General features: G+C 58.9%; 1 protein-coding gene across 2 annotated transcripts in view; it reads right to left on the bottom strand.

Annotated features, from left to right (window-relative positions):
• The window catches only part of MEGF8 (multiple EGF like domains 8), a 41,680-nt gene that overhangs the window by 12,184 nt on the left and 7,360 nt on the right, over positions 1 to 22,136 (bottom strand). For both annotated transcript variants that reach the window (XR_004297497.1, XM_032388085.1), the window contains exons 6-33: positions 21,262 to 21,677; positions 20,700 to 20,845; positions 20,441 to 20,563; positions 17,827 to 17,981; positions 17,414 to 17,533; positions 16,922 to 17,066; positions 16,675 to 16,838; positions 13,676 to 13,876; positions 13,073 to 13,273; positions 12,401 to 12,628; positions 11,436 to 11,554; positions 11,215 to 11,346; positions 11,025 to 11,138; positions 10,348 to 10,596; positions 9,643 to 9,842; positions 9,145 to 9,355; positions 8,794 to 9,043; positions 8,165 to 8,297; positions 6,478 to 6,725; positions 6,287 to 6,397; positions 6,028 to 6,146; positions 5,243 to 5,450; positions 4,533 to 4,713; positions 3,876 to 4,039; positions 2,971 to 3,115; positions 1,679 to 1,910; positions 369 to 492; positions 33 to 246 (exon numbers count right to left, since the gene is read on the bottom strand). Coding sequence is in view for 1 of the 2 variants with exons in the window: in XM_032388085.1 (XP_032243976.1) it covers positions 33 to 246; positions 369 to 492; positions 1,679 to 1,910; positions 2,971 to 3,115; positions 3,876 to 4,039; positions 4,533 to 4,713; positions 5,243 to 5,450; positions 6,028 to 6,146; positions 6,287 to 6,397; positions 6,478 to 6,725; positions 8,165 to 8,297; positions 8,794 to 9,043; positions 9,145 to 9,355; positions 9,643 to 9,842; positions 10,348 to 10,596; positions 11,025 to 11,138; positions 11,215 to 11,346; positions 11,436 to 11,554; positions 12,401 to 12,628; positions 13,073 to 13,273; positions 13,676 to 13,876; positions 16,675 to 16,838; positions 16,922 to 17,066; positions 17,414 to 17,533; positions 17,827 to 17,981; positions 20,441 to 20,563; positions 20,700 to 20,845; positions 21,262 to 21,677 (5,053 nt within the window). In the remaining variant the exon portion in view is untranslated. The remainder of the gene's footprint in view (positions 1 to 32; positions 247 to 368; positions 493 to 1,678; positions 1,911 to 2,970; positions 3,116 to 3,875; positions 4,040 to 4,532; positions 4,714 to 5,242; positions 5,451 to 6,027; positions 6,147 to 6,286; positions 6,398 to 6,477; positions 6,726 to 8,164; positions 8,298 to 8,793; positions 9,044 to 9,144; positions 9,356 to 9,642; positions 9,843 to 10,347; positions 10,597 to 11,024; positions 11,139 to 11,214; positions 11,347 to 11,435; positions 11,555 to 12,400; positions 12,629 to 13,072; positions 13,274 to 13,675; positions 13,877 to 16,674; positions 16,839 to 16,921; positions 17,067 to 17,413; positions 17,534 to 17,826; positions 17,982 to 20,440; positions 20,564 to 20,699; positions 20,846 to 21,261; positions 21,678 to 22,136) is intronic.

Raw genomic sequence — 22,136 nt, 5'->3', positions numbered from 1 at the left:
GCTCCCAAGCCATCCTCAGTGGGGAGCCGCACCTGTCCTCTTGAACTGCCTGGTCCACATGCACTTGCCCTCCCGGGTGCACTGCTCGCAGTCCGCAGCCCCGCACACGGCCTCTGAGCAGTTCCCGGCCCAGAACACCTCTCGCTGGTTGATGCGACAGTCATTCTCCGAAGTGCAGGACCCGTTCCGCCCGATGCAGGCACCCTCAGGGCAGTTGGTACACCACTTACAGCGGGGGACGGATGCCTGGGGGGGGAAACATGGGCTCAGTGGGGTTCTCAAGGTCCCTGGCACCCCCCCACCCGAGCCAGCTCTTCCCACCCAATCCCAGCTGAAGTTCCCGAGACACCCCCCCACCCCCGCTTCACCTCTCCATCTCCAGGCTGCAGGGTCCGGGGGTGGCGGGCCAGGCACTCACTGCAGGTCCGGAGACGTCGACATTCCTCGGGGGAGCGAGGCATGGGGGAGCATGGGGGGGCCCCGCAGCCCAGCCTGGGGAGGCAGGAGGCCTGGCTCAGCACACCCAGCCAGACCCCGTCCCTCCTCCACCCACCCTTGCCTCTTCCTGGTGCCTCCTGGACATCGTCCTGCGGGCGCCCCCACGTGTATCCTGGACTGGTCTCAGCCCAGGCCTCCCCAACCTGCTCCTCCCCCACCCCACCTGGCCATGGTCTCACGTCCCCCTGTCACTCCAGCCAGAGATACTGGACAATATCCCACACTCCCCTGTCCCTCCAGCCACCAAGGCGTCCCCCACTCTCCACCCCTGCAGCCCTTTGCCCAGTTCAGGCCTCTTCTTCTCCAGCCTCCTCCTCCTTGGCCTCCTCCCAGGTCTCCACCCAGGTCTCCACCCACAGCCTCCCCTCACCGCTGGCTCCTTCCCAACAGCCCCAGGGCTTTCTGCCCAGGCCTGCCCCTGCCCTCCCCTGCTCAAACCTTCCCTGGCTCCCCATCACCCACAGTGGAGGTTCATAATCCCTTACCCAAAGTCCTTGAAGGCACAAATTTCATAACTTTCCAGATTTTAGAAAAGCAGTGGGTGTACCCACTGTTACATAACACTCCTAGCAGAATCTGAGGGAGCACCCCATAAATCAAACCCTTTAATAATTCAGTAGCAAACACAGTGACACATTTAATAGGACAAGCCAAGGCCATTAGTAGCCTCATACGGGTTCGGGATAACGATGTAGCCAAAAGAGTTTGTGCTGAACCAAGGACAGCTCTTTCAGCTTCCTGAGATGTCTGGCCTCCCGAACAACAGAAGCCCAGCGCCACAGCCAGGGACTGGGAGCCCTTCCTGAGCTGCCCCCACCACCGCACCAGCCTCACGTTCCCCCAGCATAGACGGTCCCTAAAATACACTGGGCACAGCCCCGCTTCCGAACCTTCGCTGGTCTAAATTCTAGTGGTCATTTGGGAGCCAGTTCGGACCCAGCTCCTCCAGGAAACATTCTCGGATGACACCCCAGCCCACAAGCAGGGCTTCTCACCCAAGGGTCCCCCAGCCTGACCCTGCCTGTGATGCAGCGCCCGTTTTCCCATGTGAGCCGGTGTCCTGTTCGGACAGTACCCTCCTGAGCGCCCCCCCGCCCCCCGCAAGCCTGGCCTAGCACAGAACCCCCTTCGGAGGGCACCAGTACCGTCCACCCATGCGCCGTTCGGTCACCATGGTTACCTATGGGCCTGGTCCCAGGACAAGCAGGCCCCATGGCACCAGGTGCAGGCCCCAGACTGGTTACAAGCTTCGGGTGAGGGTAGCAGGCGGCAGGGGTCAGGGGGCAGGGTCAGGGCCAGCAGGCGGCCCAGGGCCACTCCCCCGAAGCCCCCTGAGAGGTACAGGCGGCCCCCTACTGCCGCCACAGCATGGGCCACGGACTCCTCCATCGGGGCCCCCACAGAGGCTGGGCCTGGGGAAAGACAGAACATTCAGAGAGAGACTCAGGGAAGAGAGCCCCACGAAGAGGCCGGTCAGAGAGGGACGCCGAGCGGAGCGACGGGCTAAGGACGGCAGAGACGGACATGGACAGAGAAGATACGTAAGGCCATACAGGGCAAGAGAATCGACAAGGATAGCAAGACAAAAGAGAGGGAGAGATAAACAGAAAAAGGAAGTAGAAAGAATGGAATAAGGATGGAGACAAAGCTTCTGGAACCAGAGGTGCTGGTCGCACAGCCTCCTGAAGGTACCAGGTGTCACTGCATCGTTAATTTCAGAACAGTTCGTTTTCTTATGTGAATTTCGCCTCAGGTTTTTTAAATCCTCCAGGAAGGGGGGCGCCTGGGTGGCTCAGTCAGTTAAGCATCTGCCTTCAGCTCAGGTCATGATCCCAGGGTCCTGGGATTGAGACCCGCATCGGGCTCCCGGCTCAGTGGGGAGTCTGCTTCTCCCTCTGTCCCTCGCCTACTTGTGCTCTTTCTCTTTCAAATAAATAAATAAATAAAATCTTCTGAAAAAATTAAAAATTAAAAAAAAAAAGTCCTCCAGGAGAAAAAAAAGAGAAAGTCACAGAGTAGCAAACAAGACAAGGGCAAAAGGGAATTAGAGACAGAGAGTAGGAGAGAGAAGCAAAAGGAAAAGGCCCAGAGGCATACACAGTCACATTGGGTAGCAAAACAGACAAGGTCCAAGCCCCTTTCCGGCCTCCGACCAGCAGACTAGAAAGAAACACCCCCACGTATAATAGTGCTGTCTCTAGAGAGCAGGATCATGGGGGATTTTTGCCTTCTTATTTCACCAATTACATACAATGAATATTATTACTTTTATAATCAGGACAAAAAATAAACTTCCTAGGAAAAGAAAAGGAAGGCGGCCATCTCCATGGGTGTTCAGGTAACAGAGGGGAAAGCAGCTTTGCCGGAGGGCCTGAAGGGGCCTGAGGGAGTCCGGATGAGTGAGCGTCCCAGGACAGGCCAGGGCTCCTGCAGGATGTCCCCAGGGCCCCCTAGGGGGAGCACTGGACTTACGGGTCAGGTCGGGCAGGAGCCAGGCGTTGCAGTTGACCTGGTAGAGCAGAACGTCGCTGCTGAACTCATCGGGGTCCGAGCGCCCCCCAAGGACCACCATGGTGTCCCCCAGCAGGGCTGAGGCGTGGAAAAGCCGGGGGTGGGGCTGTTGGGGAGACACCCGCAGGATGGCCGGTCAGAGCCCACACTCCTCCGCTCGCCTCTCATCCCACCCGCCACCCTGCACCCTCCCACACCTCAGCCCCCACCAGCCCTACCCAACCCTAATCTCCCTCAAATCTCAGCTCCTTCGTCCAGGAGACCTCCCTCATTCTTCAGAGCAGCCCCCAGGGCCAGCTCCCTTCCCCGAACTTCCAGAACCCCCATGCCCTGTGCTGTTCCCCAGGAACCTGGCCCAGGCTGCTTGAGATGAATCCCACATTTCTCGTGTGACCTGGCCAGCTGGGCTGGGGGCAACCTGGGGGTGAGGCTCGGGCCTCCCTTACAGTCCGGTCCCCAAAAGGGCTTGGAGATATGTTTGCAGATGGAAAACTCAATCGTCTCTAACCAGCACATCCGGAGTCCATGTACTCCCATCCGCTATCTCCTTTGGCCTTGAAGGCGGGAGGCCCAAGGAGCCTCAGTCCCAGGTTTTACAGATGGGGAGGCTGGGAAGTTGAGGGCCACGCCAAGAGCGGGGCAGAGCTGGGGCAGAACCTAGGCCTCTGACCTCCTCGTCTAGGATGCTTCCCTCCAAGCAAGCGATGAAAGAAAGGGACATGTGTGGGGTGCCACAGTTGAGTCCAGGGGACTAGAAAGGATGGGACTAGGAGTCCAGGGTTGAGCCAGTCCCTGGGGTGCTGGGTAAGGGGGAACCCCCTCCTTCCTGCCCCCTGGATCTAACTGCGTACACCTGTTTTCCTGACCTTTGCCCCCTGGGAAGGGGCCAGCAGACTCCAGGTGCGGTCAGGACAGTGCAGGGAGTAGAGCTCAGAGGACGGGGCTGCCAGCTCGACGTGGAAGCGGAAACCCCCAAACACGTAGAGGGAGTCAGTGGCCTCGTGGTACACGGCAGAATGACCGTAGAGACCTGGGGGGCACGAGGGAGCAGACACTGGGGGGAGGGCTGGTGATTAGGAGCGCCCTCCCACCTTCCTGGGCTCCCCTTCTTGGGACCACGCCACCGAGGAGCTCTTGTCAACCCCTCCCTCCCGCTTCGGTTCCAAAGGACCACCTCTAGTGACTCCGGGCAAGAGAAGAGGGGGAGTCGGAGTGACCTGCATGTCCTGGGGGGGCAGTGAGCAAAGAATGGAGAAGGGGAATGCCTGAGGGGCTGGAACCCAGGACCTGGGAGAGGAATGCAATGACCCACTGTCACCGGCCAGGAGGTGGGTAGCCTTTCATGGGAAACTGAACTTCTCAAGAGCGGGTCTGCGAATCTGGGTGGGCGTGGGGGTCAAGACAGGACATAACAAGGTCTAAGGGCAGTGACCACAGGGTAACAGCAGTGGACAGAGAGCCTCCACAAAGCCCCGGATGGCCAGGAGTCCAAGGTGCTGTCCCCGACTTATCCCCAGCCCTACCGGTGGGGGGTGTCCCGCTCTGGGCTCCGGACACCCAGGTGCCAGTCACCAGCTGGTACTCGAACAGCTGCTGGTTGAAGCCATTCTCGGGGGAGTACCCGCCCACCAGGAGCAGAGACAGGCCTCGGCGGGCAGTGAGGGTGTGACCAGCCACTGCCGGGAGCTCCACGGTCTGGGGCACCTGGGGGATAAAGGGCAGAGGTTAGCAGGGAGCTGGAGGTTAGGGGTCATCTTCCGTGTAGAAGCAAGACTCGGAACTCCGGACACTCCCCTTGAACCAATAAGGAGTAGTGAGCTGCCCGGGGCTGGTCAGACCCCAAACTTCCAACTTGCCATGGTTCCAGCAGGTGTGGAGGCCCCTTGCCATTTCTGCCTGCTCAGTGTCACCGATGCGGGTGGGGGCAGCCTGGTGTTCCTCTGGAAGCCCTGGCCCTTGTGCTCTCACTCTGGCCGTGTGGGGCTGACTGGACCCGCCCACAGCACGCGCGACCCAGCCAAGTGGACAAGACTATCCCACCCACTCGGCCACAGGCTGGCTCGGGACTACAGTGTGACGCAGGATGGCTGAGATTCAACTCTGGGACTTGCACTGGAGCCCCGATGGGGACTGGGGGAAAGCTGCATCCCCTGGGGGTGAAACGGGCAGGAGGCACTCTGGCCGGCCCTGCTAGACATGGATCATGGGGGCGGGGGAAGGGAGAGGGGCTCACCTTCTCCTGCCGCCACTGCAGGGTGGTGAGGTTGAGGACCCAAAAGTCGCGAGTGACACCCCCAGCTGTGAGTCCCCCCAGAAGGTACATGGCACCACGGCCAGCAGACACGTAGGCAGCCGCATGGAAGGAGCGGGGTGAGGGGCCCGGGCCCCCATCCTCGGCTCCCGCCAGCATCTGTGTCCACCGCCGCTCACTCACTGAGTACCTGGCACCAAGGTGCAGAAAAGGAGTCTCACCATACAGGCATCCCAGCATGACCTGGGGTGACCCCCCCTGCACAGTTATCCCAAATCCCCTAGGGTGCCCCTCCTTTGACAACCATCTTACCATCCCCCCCTGGGGTAGCACCACCCAAATAAGTATCCCAGACCCCGAGGTGAGCCTCCTGTGACAAGTGTCCCAGTATCTTTTGGGTGTCCTTCACCTATAGAGGTTTTTGTTGTTGTTTTTAAAATATTTTATTTATTTATTTGAGAAGGAGCGCATGAGAGAATGAGAGTGCACGAGCAGGGGGAGGGGCAGAGAGAGAGGGAGAAGCAGACTCCCTGCTGAGCAGGGGACATGGGGCTCGATCCCAGGACCCCGGGACCATGACCTGAGCCGAAGGGAGACGCTTAACCGACTGAGCCACCCAGGCATCTCTAGAGGGTTTTTTACACCAGTTGTTTTTGTTTTTTTTTTTTAACCCCCGAAGGGACTCTTATGTGACACACATCTCAGCATCTCCTGAGGTCGTGACCTCCTCTCATTCAGGCATCCCACCTCCGGGAGACAGTCCTCACCTGTACAGGTTCCCCAGCAGCCCCTGGGGCAGGCCGAGGCCCCCAAACATCCACAAGGTGGCATCAGGTCCCTCCACCATGGTGTGCCCCAGGCGGTGTAGGAATCGGCTGGCAGTGTCCTGGGGGCGGAGGTGGGGACACGAAGGGTCAGGCTGGGAGTCGGGGCTGAGGGGTGGTCCCAGGAATGCAGGGAGGGGAGAACCATCCAGGAGGCGGGCTGCGTGGCATCTCCGTGGACAGAGTGGCATCCACGACTCACAGCTGAGAGGCGGCTATCCATGAGGGTCTCCCAGACCAGCTGCCCGCCGTCCAGCTTCGTGGCGCAGTCAGGGCCCCCGAAGCCCTCGGCACAGATGCACACACCGAGGCTCTGGGGAACAGCAGAAGGAGGCTCAGGGGAAGCCAGATCACCACCCCTGTCCCATGTGGCTTGCCTGTCCCCCCCCATACCTGGTTACAAGTCCCTGCCCCGCTGTGAGCGTTACAGTTCTCAGGACACAGAGCCATGCGGCAGTGGGGGCCAGCCCAGCCCTGGGGACATCGGCAGAGTCCAGCACCTGCGGCTCCATCTTGGGGCACACACTCCTGGGGGACCGGGCAGCTCCCGGGGCCCCCCGACCCGCAGCGGGCAGAGCCCACTGAAGCATTGAAGCCCCATGACGAGGAGCCATTGGCCTCCCAGTGCAGCACCAGCAGCCCTGTGGGGGGAGAGGGCCAGAGGCTCGTGGCCGGGCAGGGCTCCAGGACATTACTCTACCCCCAGGGTTAGAGAAAATCCGGTGTCACCGGGCAGGGCGACAAGGCACTCCTTATCATTTGTGATCACTCACTGCCATGCTTCACTGTTCTCCTGCACGCTGCACACCCTCCCCCACATCCAACCCGTCAAATTCCGATCCCAGTCCCGTCACTGGCAAGCTCCAAACCCCGCACAGCTCCCTACAGCTCTGACATAAAACCAGGTCTCCTTACAAAATCGATTAGTGGTGGGGGAGGCGGGCAGGGATTAGACATAGGATATGTAAACAGTGCCTCAATAAAATTATGTTAAAGCGGGGGGTGTGGGGAGCGGCCGTAGGCCCTCTGACCTCAAGGCCTCCCACTGTCCCAGCCCTAAGCACTCCAGCACCACAGGCCCCCTTCGGGCCTCTCAGGGCCTGGGTACCTGCTGCTCTTCTGGCCTGGAGAAGTCGCCCTCCTCCCTCGCCCACACCGTCCCCTTCACGCCTCCAGTGAAATCTCACCTCGGTGAAGAAGCCCTCCCCAACTCCCCAGACAGGCCAGGTGCCCGCTCCTTCCCACTTCCTCTGCCCCTTGGCAAAGGTGTCACTATTCTGACTAGAATTTGTTCAGTGCTGTTTGTACCCCTGCCCCCCGAAGGCAGGGCCTGCGTGCCCTTGCTCCCTGCTGGATCCCCAGCACCCAGCTCAGGCGCGGCTCACTGAAGGTGCTCGGTACACAACGGCTAAGTGAAATGAAATCGAGGGCCCCTCGGTTCTAGCTGCTCCCTGGGGAAGGGTTTGGGCTTGCGTGCAATCCCCAGCCGGCCAACTACCCCTCCGCCCTCTCTCTCCCAGCCTTGGAGATCTCGCCGCTCTACGATGGTTCAAACTAGGGTCCTTCAACTACCACAGGTGACAAATTATTTTTAGTGCTACTCGATCAGACGGAGCCGGTTCCCAAACTCTCAGCACTGCCGATGTAACGGGGCCTTGGCTGTGGGGTGTCCGGTGCACTGCAGAACGCAGAACGGCATCTCTGGCCCCCACCCGTGACATGCCAGGGCCACTCAGGACAGAGCCAGAGGGCCCAAAGGGGCAAAATCCCCCCTGGTGGAGAACCACCAGGCTGAGGAGATGGGCAGGGGGCCTCCACACCAGCCACATTCCGTGTCCCCCAGAGACTTGTCCCACTCGGCCCTGCTCTCCAGAGAGGCCGCCCAGCCAGGGCAAACCTCTCTATCAGCCCCTCAACTGAGGAAACGGAGGCCCAGATGTGACAAGGGACGGCATCAGCTGGCACATCAGGGGCAGAGTCGGGCTGGGTCTTGAGCCCCCCCACCGAGGGGGGAGGGACAGTGTAAGGGGCAAGGGCTACACAGCCTCGGCCAGGGTCCCACTTTGCCCAGTCCCCGTACCAGACAGGGCCTGCACAGTGAGGGGCCTGTCCCGCCGCTGGCCGCAGAACGCAGCAATGAGGCTGCGGTCCGACTGGACGACACCAGTGTCCAGGAAGCGCGGGAATCCATCAAAGGCCAGGACGTAGCTCAGCTGGAGGCAGAGGATGCAGAGTGAAGGATCAGGGGACGGATGGTAAGGGTGAGAAAGAGGGATGCAGGAGGTCTGGGAGGAGGAGGAGCTCAAGAGGGTAGGGCAATCTGAGCCCGGGAGACTTCTGGACAGACAAACTGTGGCCAGCACTCCCCTCCTGTGTGCACAGCAGACATGGCTCATGGATCAGGCACTCTTGCACGGAGCCTCTTTCTCAATACACAGCTCCTGGCGGCCACTACCTACTGATTGGAGCTGGCACATAAAGTACAAATATTAACCATGCCTGGGCCGGGGAGTGGGGAGCCCAAGAAATAGGAGGTGATCGGGGGAATGAGAGGGTCTGGGGGGCTTCAGAATGAAGGTCTGCGGTCTGAGGAAGAGAGCTTAGGGTTTGAAGGATAAAGGAACAGGGACGTGGGGTCAGGGTCCGTCTGCAGATTCAGATTAGGTTGGGGGAGACACGGGCCTGAACTCTGGCGCCCTGGGTACTCACCGTGCAGGGGGTGCTGCTGTCGGGGGAGAAGGTGAGGGTGAGCGGGGGACAGAGGGTCCCGGGGGCACAGGGCTGTAGCACCTCGGTGGCCGAGACAACCCACACACAGTAGGACAGGCCCGGCCCGGCTCTCGCTGCCCCACCCCCTGGAGGCAGCGGCCCCCCCACCCGGCGTGAGCCCAGCGCCACTGAGGACACGTTGGTGAGAAGGGTGCGGCCCCCACACTCCCGGAAACAGGAGCCACTGGCCCTGGGGAGATGAAGGAGAGAGCAAGAGCGTCAGACCGGGTCCCGCCCCGTCCCATCCGGTCCCTAACCCGCCCTGGCCCTCCCGGTGGGCCCCTGGCTCACCGGGGGTCCCCGTAGTAGCCAGGGGAGCAGAGCTGGCAGTGGGCACCTTCGGTGTGGTCCTGGCAGAAGCAGAGCCCGCTGAGGTTGTCACAGTGGCCACGGCGCGGGTCCCCGTGCCCGTTGCACTGGCAGGGCCGGCAGCCGCCCGAGCCGGTGGCGTTGCCAAAGCTGCCGGGCCGGCACCGCTCGCAGCGCTCCCCCCACGTCCAGTCTGTGGAGGCCGCGGCAGACAGGACACGGAGTCAGGGCAAGGGCAGGAGGAGCCCCACAACGCTCAGCCGATCCCTGGCCCCACGCAGCTGCTCCAGAGGCAGGTGACCAGGGGAACCCAGACCGGAGAGGCACTGCGAGCCCCCGCCAAAGAGATGGGTGGCACTGAAACCGTGTGGGGTCGGGAGCGGCCCATGGGGCAGGGACCCCTAGCTGGGCGAGGGGACCCAGACGCCCAGGCAGAGGAAGGACACTGGAGCCCTGGGGAGGGTCCCTGAGGCCGCTCACCCTGGCACTCATCACAGAAGCCAGGCCCCCGCCTGCGGCAGTGGCTGTGGAAGTTGCAGCCACAGTCCCGGGAGCAGCGGGGCGCCGGGGGTCCCGGGGCGGGCGTGGGCGGGGGCAGGTCAGACGTCCAGCCCAGGTCACACACGCAGGTGAAGTCGGGGGGACCGCTGCACACACCGTGGCCACAGTCTTCCAGGCACCTGAGGGCGTGGCGGGGGTGGGGAAGGGCTGGGCGGGGCCCGGAGCCCCCAAGGCACACCCCCCTCCCGCCCCAGTCCACCGCCTTGTCTCCACGGCAACGCCATCCCCCGGCCACGGCCGGTTCCTCCTCCTGGACTCTGTGGGCGGCCCTGTCTCCAAGGTAACGCCCCCACACGTGGTAACTCCTGTCTCTATGGTAACCACATATCACCACTGGTGATCTGCTCTCTGTGAAAACCCCTTTCAACTGGGTCCTCCTCCGTCTCCATGGCAACACTGAGGACTATGGTCCGCAGTCCAGGGGTGACCCGTCTCCACAGTAACTAGTGTTACACTGGGGACCCTGTCACTCTAACGAGGGCCTACCCTGCAAGGTAAAAACCCCAGGCTCACTGGGGATGCTGGTTCCCTGGGAGGCACCCCAGCACTGCCACGGCTTCCTCCCTCCATCTCCACGTGCCCCAGCCCCGGGCGACATCTCCATGGAAACCGAGCCCCGCTCACGTGCGGTTGCAGTACGTGATGCCATCGCCCTGGTAGCCTCGCTGGCAATGACACTCGTAGCTGAGGGGTGTGTTCAGGCAGGTTGCCCGCAGGTGGCACCGCGCCAGGCCCAGGCGACACTCATCCACGTCAGGACAGCGGGCATACGCCCAGCGGGCGGGGAGGGCCACAGACAGCCCCAGGCCCTCCCCCACCCACAGGGAGCAGTTCCCCCCGCCCAGTGGCCCCGAGAAGTCCCCCTGGAGGCACCTGGGGCGGGGGGGGGGGGGGGGGAGGGGGGGGGGGGGGGGGAAGGGGGAGATGATAAAGAAACGAGAGACCAAGATGGAAACAGGGAGAGAGGGGCCGATGGGAAAGAGAGAAACGGAAATATGAACACGGAGAAAAGGACACAAGGAGAAATGAAGGAGAGACAGAAACCCAGCGGAGTCAGACCGGAGACACACAGGGAAATGGTGAAGGGAGAGAGAAGGAAAGATGGAAACAGAAAGACAAGAAGCAAAGATGAGGAGAAACCAGTCACAGAGAGCGGGAGAGGGTGGAGATGGAGGAGAGAGAGAAACCAAGAGGGGAGGGGAAGAAACACAGAGAGACAATCCGCCGTTAGAATCAGGGCAGGCGAGAGCCCCCCACCCCGCCCGCCCTCTGGCCTCGCGGCCCCGCGGTCCCGGCCGCACCGGCCCAGCGTGGGGTTGTCCTCATTGCCACACCAGCCGCACTCGTGGCTCTGCAGACACTCATGGCAGGTCAGGAAGCGGTCACAGCTCCGGCACCGAGGCTCCGAGTGCACGCTGCAGGGTGACAGGCGTGGGTGGGGGTGTCCGCGCCCTCCCCTCTGTGGGCCCCGCCCCGATGCCCAGACCGCACCTGTCGTCCCAGCCACGGCAGCCCCCGTGCGGGTAGCGGGCCAGGTAGGCCGCGAACAGGAAGCAGGTGTGCGTGGACTGGCACCAGGCACACTGGCTGGAGTTGGCCAGGCAGTCGTCACAGGTCAGGCGCCTGGGGGCGGGGAGCAGGGACAGGGTCAGACCGTGCAGCAGCCCCCACATGCCCCCTACATCCCCTCCCCCTGGGCCCAGGCGGCTCACTGGCTGCAGAGTGGGGGACACTCGTCTGGGCTCTTCAGGGCACCCCGACTCCGGCCCCGCCGGCTGCACGCGGCGTCCCCTTTGCGGCTGGAGCTCTGATGCCACTCGCAGAAGGGGTCCTGGGGAATTAAAGGAGTAAGAGCCCAGATGGCCCTCTACCTTGGGCTCCACAAGTAGCTGCCTCCCTCACCTGCCCCACCCCATAGACCACCCCTCCAAGCCCCCCTCCCTCCCCAGCTGCCTGCCTCTCTAGACTTTCTCCTCCAGCCAATGGCATCCATGGGATCCACCTTCCCGGCACCCACTCCCTTTTGGGGCAAAAGAACCCCTATGTCTGGTCCGGTTGGGACTGGTGGATCCTTAAGCTCCAGGGGTGGGCAAGGGGCCACACTCCCTACCCCCTAGCCTCGCAGATGGCTCTGAGAGTCGGCACAAGACCCAACCAGAGCCAACGAAAAGTGCTTCTGGGACTTCTGTTGAACTGTGGGTGAGAGTGGGGTGGGGACAGAAAGGTGCTCTCTTCCACTTGGGACTTGGGGGGCTGCGTGGGGGGGATGAAAGTCTGGAGCCCTCGTGGCTCCCTTGCCACTCCCAAGGAATGAACCTCCAGGGAAGCGAGGGTATGGGATGGAGGGGGGTGGACGCCTGACCACACGGTCTAAACAACAAGCCTAAAGAGCTCTTCCCGGGCTCTGGTGCTGGAGCCCATAAATGCCCCTCTGGTAAAGAGGTACTAAGTTGGGTTTTCTGGCCCTTACAACAGGGAGAGTCCTGACTGCCAGGAGCCCTGCTCCCCACCTGGCTCTCACCTGCAGATCAAGGACAACGGCCCCACCTGTCTCCCCCCACTGCACCCAGGGGACCCCTCGGATGCCCGTGCCAACTCCAGAGGGCCTCCCCCTTTCCCAGTTGCCTGATCCGGCTGCCTTGATCTTGAGACCTCCCCTCCGTGGCTTGGCAGGCACCTGAGTGCAGGCGTGACAGTCGCGGTGCTCCTCACAGAGCGGGCAGAGGGCAGGCACCAGCACCAGCAGGGCCCCGCCGGCCCCGCAGTGGGCCCCGCCCTGGCGCAGGTGGCAGGTGGCGCTGGTCAGGCACCAGCCGCAGCCCTGGTCGGCCAAGCAGCCCAGGCAGGAGGAGTAGGAGGAGCAAGCTGAAGAGCGGTAGGGCTCCAGGAAGAAGAAGGAGATCTCCTGGGGGAAGGGCTCACGTAAGGGCCAGGGGTCCACAAGCCAAGTCCCAGGGCAGGAGTCGAGGTTGGGGGTAGGGGTCAGGGTTTGGCGCTAGAGACGTGTTTGGAGACAAGGTTAAGAACCCAAGCATGTGGAAAGCCGGGATTTAGGAGGAGCAGACAAAAGGGGATCGGGGCTTGAGAGCACCTAGAGATGAGAGAGCCAAATACAGAGGGCAGAAGTCAGGGCAGGGCAGGAGAAGTCAGAGATGTAGGCAGGGGGTCAGAATGTGAGATCAGGTCAGAGTCTGGGGGTCAGAGGCTGGGGTCTGGAGGGCTCAAGGTGAGGCCGAGTGTTCAAGAGTCGGGGGGGGGGGGTAGGGAGAGGTCAGGTCAAGAGAGTTAGAATTTGTGGTCTGGGGTTCGGAAAGCTCCAGGGATCTGAGGCCAGGGCCTGGGTACTCACGCTGCCACCTGGCACGCCAGTCCGGTCCCACAGCAGCGTAAGTTCGCTGTGCCCAGGGCCCGCCGAGCCATTGAGCTGGCCCTGGATCTCCACCGCATACTTGTGGCCCCGGCCAGGCAGTGGGAAGAGGCGAGCAGACCCTGGGCGCTGTAGCCGCCTCGTCTCCTTCTCCTGCTGAGCCACCCAGCGCCCCACCTCCTCCTGGGTACGGGTGAAGGACAGACAGGGGCCTCAGAACGTTCCAGCCGCCCCAACCCCTGAAACGTCCAAGAGCCCCAAACCCACCTAGCACTGACCTCTGTCCTGGGAAGAGGAAGAGGGCCTCAGAGTTCCTTAGACCCCAAGAACCTCTGAGAACCCTCAACAACCCCCCCACCACCACCCACCTCATCCTCAGGGGGAGTTTGACTTGGTAACTCAGACCCTCCTCACCTTCTTCAAAATCCCCCCCCCAATTCCATTCATAACTGAAAACCCCAGGACCCTCCCTCCACTAAGGATATATCCCGTGCCTCTGATTTCTCCCCAGTCCTCCCCCCACACCATACACCCCAGCCCCCACATTTATAACTAACAGCCCCCTGTGTGTTCAGGCACTCTCACCATGTGCTCCGTGTCAGGGCCCCGGGCCATCCGGGCTAGGACATGTAGACGCTGGGCCCGGGCCCACACAGCTACATCCTCAGCCCCCGCCCCTCCGGGCCCTCCGGGCAGTAGTGGGTGGATGAAGCCACGGTAGACCAGGGACACGTCAGTCTCTGGGCTGGGTGTCAGAGTGATGGTCGTACTGCGGACAATCAAGACCTGGGCAAGCCACGGAGGAGGGTATGCGTGAGCGCTTCTGTGCATGGCCCCACAGTGGCCCCACCCCTCAGGCAAACACCAGAGCTAGAAAAGATCAGGCACCCCAACCTCCTTCCCTCTTTCATCAAATGAGCACCGAGGCCAGGGGCACTCTGCACTGGGACTCCAACAATAGACAGCAGGGTCCCGGTCCCCACTCAGCACCTCTCTCATGAAACTCCAGGACCCCAGACCTTTTGGGAACTTCTTCTCTGACATCCCACCCTTCCACCTTCCACCGAAGCCCTTAAGAGTCCACGCTTTTTTAAAAAGTCCCTGAACTACAGGGTTCGGAGAAATTTCCAAATTAGTGAACACAGCCCCGTGCCAGCAGGGGTCACATCCCAGCTCTACAGGGACAGAGCTCCTTTGCTCACGACCCTTCTGGACCTCACCCTATGTAACATGTACTCGGTTATATAATAAACCAATACACGAGTTTAAAAAAAAAAAAAGAGAGAGAGTCCAGATCCAACATTCAAAGTGACAGACATGCTACATGATTTATTAGCGTGCGTTTTGTAATTGCAAAAGAATGGAATAACCCAAGTATTCGTCAACGGGAGACTACCTAAATAAACTATAGCACCACAGCCCTAGAATCTAAATGGAGTATTACAAAACTGTAAAAAAAAAGAAAGAGAGAGGGTATTTCCTAAGTTCTAAGAAGCTTGCTAGGATATATTAAGAATTAAAAGTGGCGGGGCGCCTGGGTGGCTCAGTCGTTAAGCATCTGCCTTCGGCTCAGGTCATGATCCCAGGGTCCTGGGATCGAGCCCCGCATCGGGCTCCCTGCTCCGCGGGAAGCCTGCTTCTCCCTCTCCCACTCCCCCTGCTTGTGTTCCCTCTCTCGTTGTCTCTCTCTCTCTGTCGAATAAATAAATAAAATCTTTAAAAGAAAAAAAAAATTTAGAGTGTAATTAAAAAAAAAAAAAGAATTAAAAGTGGCAGTGTACTGTGACTGGAATATTACTTTTTGTGCAACAAAGAAAAATAATTAAATGTCACATTTACATGTATGTGAATGGGTAGACCTGCAAGGATACATAAGAAATCCCAATTGAGGGGCGCCTGGGTGGCTCAGTCGTTAAGCGTCTGCCTTTGGCTCAGGTCATGGTCCCAGGGTCCTGGGATCGAGCCCCATGTCGGGCTCCCAGCTCCGCAGGAAGCCTGCTTCTCCCTCTCCCATTCCCCCTGCTTGTGTTCCCTCTCTCACTGTGTCTCTCTCTGTCAAATAAATAAAATCTTAAAAAAAAAAAAAAAAAAAGAAATCCCAATTGATCTTCTGGGAAGAGTTAGGGTGGCGCCAAATTGCGGGGGGCTACTGGGACAGCTTCCCACACTGAGAGGGCTTCCCACACTTGCTCCCCACTGAGCAAGTAGCCTGATGCGGGACTCAACCCCTGCTTGTGTTCCCTCTCTCGCTGTCTCTGTCAAATAAATAAATAAAATCTTTTTTTTTTTTAAGATTTTATGTATTTGACAGAGAGAGACACGGGGGAGTCGGAGAGGGAGAAGCAGGCTTCCCGCTGAGCAGGGAGCCCGATGCAGGGCTCGATCCCAGGACCCTGAGATCACGACCTGAGCCAAAGGCAGACGCTCAAACGACTGAGCCACCCAGGTGCCCCAATAAACAAAATCTTTAAAAAAAAAAAAAATCAAAATAAGAAGCCACTGTGGAAAACAGTTTGGTGATTCTTCGATGAGTTAAATATTCAATCACCATATGACCCAGCAATTCCGCTCCTAGATATATACCCAAAGAGAGCTGAAAATAGGTGTTTGTTGCAATATATACACATTTCAAATCATTACGTTATATACTTGAAACTAACATAATATTGTATGTCAATAATGCCTCAATCGAAAAAAAAAAGAAAATATTTTTTAAAAGAAAATAGGTTCTCAAACAGTGGCTTATACAGGGGATGCTCACGGCAGCACTATTCACGATAGCCAATAAGTATCAACACCCTGAATGTCCATCCGCTGATGAACGGATGTGGCACGGCCATACAAGAGAATATTGCTCAGCCATAAAAAGGAATGAAGTTCTAAGACGTGCTACAACATGGATGGACCTTGAAAACATTACTCTAAGTGAAAGAAGCTGCACACAAAATACAACATATAGGATTCCATTTATATGACATACCCAGAATTGGCAAATCCAGAGTTAGCAGACTGCCAACCATAACCACTAAAAGGTCAGTGGTTGCCAGGGGCCAAAGGGAGAGGGGGAACAGAGAGGGATTACTTAATGGATCTTGAGTGTCTTTCTGGAACTAGGTGGTGCTCTGGAACTAGGTGGTGGTGGTTGTGCAATATTCTGGAACTAGGTGGTGATGGTTGTGCAATGTTGTGAACGTGCTTCATATCACCGATGGTAAATTTTACATGATGTGTGTTTTAGCACAATTTAAAAAAATCTTTAGAAGTCGGGCGCCTGGGTGGCTCAGTTGGTTGAGCGACTGCCTTAGGCTCAGGTCACAATCCTGGAGTCCCGGGATCGAGTCCCACATTGGGCTCCCTGCTCAGCAGGGAGTCTGCTTCTCCCTCTGACCCTCCCCCCCCATGTGCTCTCTCTCTCTCTCTCTCTCTCTAATAAAATCTTAAAAAAAAAAAATCTTTAGAGGTCAATAAGTAAAATCAGACTCTTGACTGTAAAGGCTTATTAGGCAATCACAAGAGTGGTATAGAACCATTTGAAAAATGAAAACCCTGGGACCACACACCAGGCCCCATCCCCTGGCTCCCACCTTGTCGGGCTGGGAGGCATTGGGCGGCTGCTGGAAAGTGAGCAGGTGCAGGCCAGGCAGGAAGCTCTGGGTGACGCAGGCCTCCAGGGATGTGACAAAGACAGGCGCAGGCCCCCACCAGCCCACGGTGCCCGAGATCTGCTCCCCTCGGCAGCGGGCCTGCTCTGTGAGGACAGAAGGGTGGGGGGAATAGAGGTCAGTGTGGGGTGCTGCGCCGCCCCCTCCCACACCGCCCCTGCACACTCACCAGGCCGGGGGAGGCAGCTCTCATTATGCACACACCAGCCCAGGGTGCCGGGCCCCCGGGGAGGAGCTGTGGGGCTGCTGAAGGCCAGGCAGGCCTGGCAGTCACCCAGAAGGCGGCCCAGTCCCAGGCAGCTGGCAGCTGGACACTGCAGGGAGGGGAAGGGACAGAGGTTACTGTCCACAGGGGCGCAACGGACCTGGGAAGTGCTGTAGATTCGGGAGTCACAGGGTGGAAAGTGTCAGGAAATCAGAGAAGGGACCTGAAAGCCAGTTGGAATGAGGAAGATCAAGAGGACAGGAGCCAGGGGGTCTGGGGACAGGGTTGTAAGTTCAAAAGGATCGGGAGGGGTCAGAGGTTCAGAGGGGTCAGCGGGCAGGAGGGCCAATCTTCGGTGTGAAAACAAGTCTCCCAAGTGGGAGGAGGTCCTTCTGTACTTAGTTTCGACAGAGGGAGACATGTGCTAGGAGACAGAGCGCTAGGACAGTCACTCACGGCACCAGAGGGAGTCCCAGGAGGTGGTGCGGCTTGGCAGGCTCCCTGACACCAACTGCATTCGGGGTCTCGCGAGCAGACGCTATGGTCGGTGTACATGGAGCAATAGTCTAAGTGGTACTGCAGGGAGATGGGGGGGTCCTCAGACCTGGAGCCTGTTCCCTCATGCCCACCACTTTATGATCCCAGGGACCCTCAACTGCTCGACACCTTAAGGACCCCTATCCACTCTGCCCTCAGCCCCAGGGACCTCCAGTCCTCCCCGCTTGAACCTGGGGACCAACTGCCCTCCCCTCATATCCCTAGGGACCCCCAGTCCTTCCCCCAGGGACCTGCCCCAACTTGCTCCCGCCTCCATGGGAACCATGCTACCTCCTCCCCAGCCACCCTCTCCCTATCACCCCAGTGCTCACGTCCGGAGCAGGCGCCTGGAACACAAAGGGAGGCACCTTGTAGGCCATCAAGTCCCCACGGGGTCGGCCACTGTACCCCCCAGCCACCAACAGGACACTGCCACCAAGCACAGCCGCCACATGTGAGTATCGGCCACTGGGAGGCGCTGCTCGGCCTAGGAGAATACAGACACCCCCCAATCCAAGGACATGAGACTCCAACCAGTCTCCCCTCCTATGCTCACGACTCCCTTGCCCAGAGGACTATCCCGACTCTCCTATGCCTCAGTCCAGCCTCCTACTTCCTGCTTCAACTGAACGCACCCAAGGAAACCCTCCTAGCCTGCCTGGCCCTGCACCTGCCAGAGCTCCCACACCACTGCCCGAACCACCTTTAAAAGACAGAGCATGGGGGCGCCTGGGTGGCTCAGTCATTAAGCGTCTGCCTTCGGCTCAGGTCATGATCCAGGGGTCCTGGGATCGAGCCCCACGTCAGGCTCCCTGCTCTGCGGGAAGCCTGCTTCTCCCTCTCCCACTCCCCCTGCTTGTGTTCCTGCTCTCTCTGTCTCTGTCAAATAAATAAATAAATAAATCTTTAAAAAAAAAAAAAAAAAGACAGAGCATGATGGGGCGCCTGGGTGGCTCAGTTGGTTAAGCGTCTGCCTTCGGCTCAGGTCATGATCCCGGAGTCCTGGGATCGAGCCCCACATCAGGCTCTCTGATCAGCAGGGCGCCTGCTTCTCCCTCTGCCCCCCATCCTGCTCGTGCTCTCTCTCTCTCTCTCTCAAATAAACAAATAAAATCTTAAAAAAAAAAAAAAAGAGCATGATCTTCGGGGTCAGAAAAACCTGGCATTGATTCCTAGGTCTACCATTTACTTGGGTTCTGAGTAGCTGTGTGGCCTTGGGAAAGAGACTCAACTTCTCTGAATCTTGGTTTCCTCCTCAATAAATGGACCATCTTCCTGCCCTCGGGGAGCCATGAGGCAGGCCGCCTGGCTCTCACCTGGTTTTGTCTGTACACCAGCCTCCCTTCTGGGGACAGCCTCTGATTTTCCTCTGGAACTCCACCCTCTCCCACTACAGTCCACAGGCTCAAGCTGAGCCGAGCCCAGACCTGTCAGGTCAGTGACTCGTTCAGGAACAGGACCCGATTCCTATGATTTTTGGGAAAAAGGCATGTGTTTCCTCCCTCTGGGCATTTTAAAGGGGTAGGATATAGGCCCAGGGCTGCTGGTGACCATTTGCAAAAGACAAATCTGCCACAGACTGAAGCGAACTTGAATGAGAACTAGCTGATGCCATCATGTAAGTGCCCACACCCGGGCCAGCCTGAAGCCAGTTGTCACTCAAGTGAGCCAAGAACTCGGTTTTGTGGGGCACCTGGGTGGCTCAGTCATTAAGTGTCTGCCTTCGGCTTAGGTCATGGTCCCAGGGTCCTGGGATCGAGCCCCGCATCGGGCTCCCTGCTCAGCGGGAAGCCTGCTTCTCCCTCTCCCACTCCCCCTGCTTGTGTTCCCTCTCTCGCTGTGTCTCTCTCTGTCAAATAAATAAATAAATAAAGTCTTGAAAAAAAAAAAAAGAACTCGGTTTCGCTCAAGCTGGTTGGGTTGGATCCTGTCGCCCAGAACCAAGAGTACTGACTGATGGGTAAGTGCTCAGTGACTGGTGACCCCTCACCCTCTTACCGACCCATATGCTCTGTAAGCACATGGGACTTGGCCTGGGGACTCACAAACTACAGAGGAAGAGGCCTCCAGAAACCTCACACTCTGGCCTAAAGGAGAAATAGGGACAGGCAGAAGAGCCTCAAATGCCAGGCCAAGGCTTTATGCCTGATGGTCAAACAGGGTTCCATGGGGAACCCTTCGCCCAGCCTACCCCTTAAATGTCAATGTCCCTTCCTTATGCCTGTTCTCTGTCCTCGCTCTTCTGTCCAGTGGGGCGGGGAGAAGAGATGGGCCTCCTGGAAGTCCACAGCCCCCTGAAATGATAGGCCAGTTTGTGTGTACTAGTGTCTTTCCGAGCAGAGGGCCCGTGGCTTCCTTCTGATTCTCCAAGCAGTCTGACTTAATGAGTTTGAAAGGTTTCTCCACACTGCCATCCAGGCAAGCCCTCGGGCCCTGGGGCAGGATGCTGACACTATCAAAAAGTCAACATACTGAGCCCTTGGCTAGGAGATCTTCATTCTTTGCACCATCTTAATCAACTCTCACAACAGCCCAGTGGTTTAAGTATTACTGTCATCCCCATTTTACAAACGGGCAAGTTGAGGCACAGAGAGATTAAACAATATTTTTGTACAGATGGTTGCTTGGGGCCTGGCCATCCTGGTTCTGCCACTTGCCCACTCTATGACCCTGAAAAGGTCACATGTAGGTCGTTCCCTGGGGCATCTGGAAACTGGCAAAATCTGGACTGGAGCCTAGACCAGGGCTGCTGGACCTGCCTCCCGTCTCCATGGCAACAGCGACCCCGCCCTGCCTCCCCGCACAGGCTCACCTCTGGAGGCCAGCTCTAACAGGACATCTGGCTCACCCTATGAGGACCAACGTGGCTCCTGCCTAAAGCCCAGATTCACTGTCAGGGAAGTGTGACTCTCAGGAGCCCCTCAGGAAAACAGAGGGGCCACTCACCCTCAGGGGTTCCTGGGGGGGCAAGCTCAGCCCCCGACACCCACTGATGGCAGCCGAGGTGGTAGAAGAAGAGACCATCTTCATAGCACTTTTCCTCCTGGTAATGGGTGTGCACGTTGCCCCCTGGAAAGGAGGAAAGGGGCACAGCTGGCAAGCCTGGCAGAGGTGGGGACACCCAGGCAGGGAGCCTCAGCTCAGTGTGGGCCTGGGGCCCTAGAAGGCAGGCAGGCAGGCAGGCGGGATCAGGGAGCCTCCTCACCATAGACCACCATGTAGTTGCCCAGGACACTGGCTGTGTGGAAGGCTCTCTCCCGTGGGCCCTGAAGCCCATCCCGGCCCTTCAGGGTGGTCCACACGCGCCGATCCACGTGGAAGAGCTCGGTGGAGTTCACCCGCACAGAAAACCTATCGGGAGGGGCAGAGGAGGGGCTCAGGGCAGGAAAGGCTTCTCTCCCTCCTCTGGGCTCTCAAGAGTCATGTGATCAGTCAGGGTGAGGCCGGCGTGATGGGGTTTATGTCCCCACCTGCCTCCCAGTGGCTCATCCCTGGGTTCCATGCATCATCTAGCCAGGGCTGGCCACCAAGCGGGGTGTGGCTGAGTGGACAGACAGGCGAGAGCGCATGGGAAGTAAGTGGCCAAGAGAGTGAAGGAAAGGTTAGAGAGTCAATGAGTGGATGAGCAAATAAGACAACGAATGAACTAGTGAATGACCTAAGGAAGGAGGGCGGATGACTGCAGAAGTCCATCAGTGGACGAAGACCACTAAAGACTGAAGACCCAGGGGCCTGGGCCAGGCTTGGCCCTGCAGGAGGTCACTCACCGGGCAGTGGAGGGCCGGTGTCCACCGTGAACCAGCAGGGTGCGTGAGGGCGCGTGGAACACCATGGAGTGACCGGTGGCAGCAGGGGGCCGCCCACCTGCTGGAACCACCTGCTCCCAGTAGCCTCCGCTGGAGCCATCGAGGCGGAAACGGAAGAGGCCGGAGGAGAAGAGGTCGTGCTGGGTGCGGCCGCCAGACACATAGAGCCAGACGTCATCCACCAGGGCGGCCGCGTGACCTGCCAGGCCTGGTGGCCCCGAGGAACCCGAGGCAGGTGGCGCAAGGAGCTCCCAGTGGCCCCCGCCCAGCGGGCTGAAGGCCCACACATCGCTGGTGAGGGAGCCATCGGCCAGCTCGCCACCCATGAGCACCAGGGAGCCGGCCCAGGCCACAGCCACGTGGGAGTGCCGGGCAGCCTGTGGGTAAGAGACCGGGGGACAGGATGGTGACACAGAGTGACATGAGAGCCAGCCAGAGAGAGACACGGAGAAAGACAGACAGAGATACACGAAGAGAAAAAGGAAGACAGACCCAGCAAGACAGACACAGGCGAACAAAAACAAATTAAAAAAAAAAAAAAAGGAGGCGGAGGAGGCAGGGGGGCAGGGATAGGGGAGGTGGCAGAGAAAAGCAGAGGGAGAGACAGACAGCCCAGAGGGGAGACACAGAGACCAAGAGAGAGCAGAAGACCAACAGGCAGAGACAAAAATGGAGAGAGAAACCAAGAGAAAGAGACAGGAGATCCACAGAAGGATAAGATGCAAAAATGGAGATAAAGGAAGCAAAAAGAAAATCAGAGGTCGAAAAGCAGCATCAGGAGGAGGAGGTGGGCCCATATCAAGTGGCAGGGCTGGGGGCGGACGAGGTGGTAGGGT

The sequence above is a fragment of the Phoca vitulina genome, unplaced genomic scaffold (assembly GCF_004348235.1).
Source record: "Phoca vitulina isolate PV1807 unplaced genomic scaffold, GSC_HSeal_1.0 scaffold52, whole genome shotgun sequence".
NCBI classification, from domain to species: Eukaryota; Metazoa; Chordata; class Mammalia; order Carnivora; family Phocidae; genus Phoca; species Phoca vitulina.
Note: the sequence above shows the minus strand (reverse complement) of the source record. Positions and strands in the feature narration are given on the sequence as shown.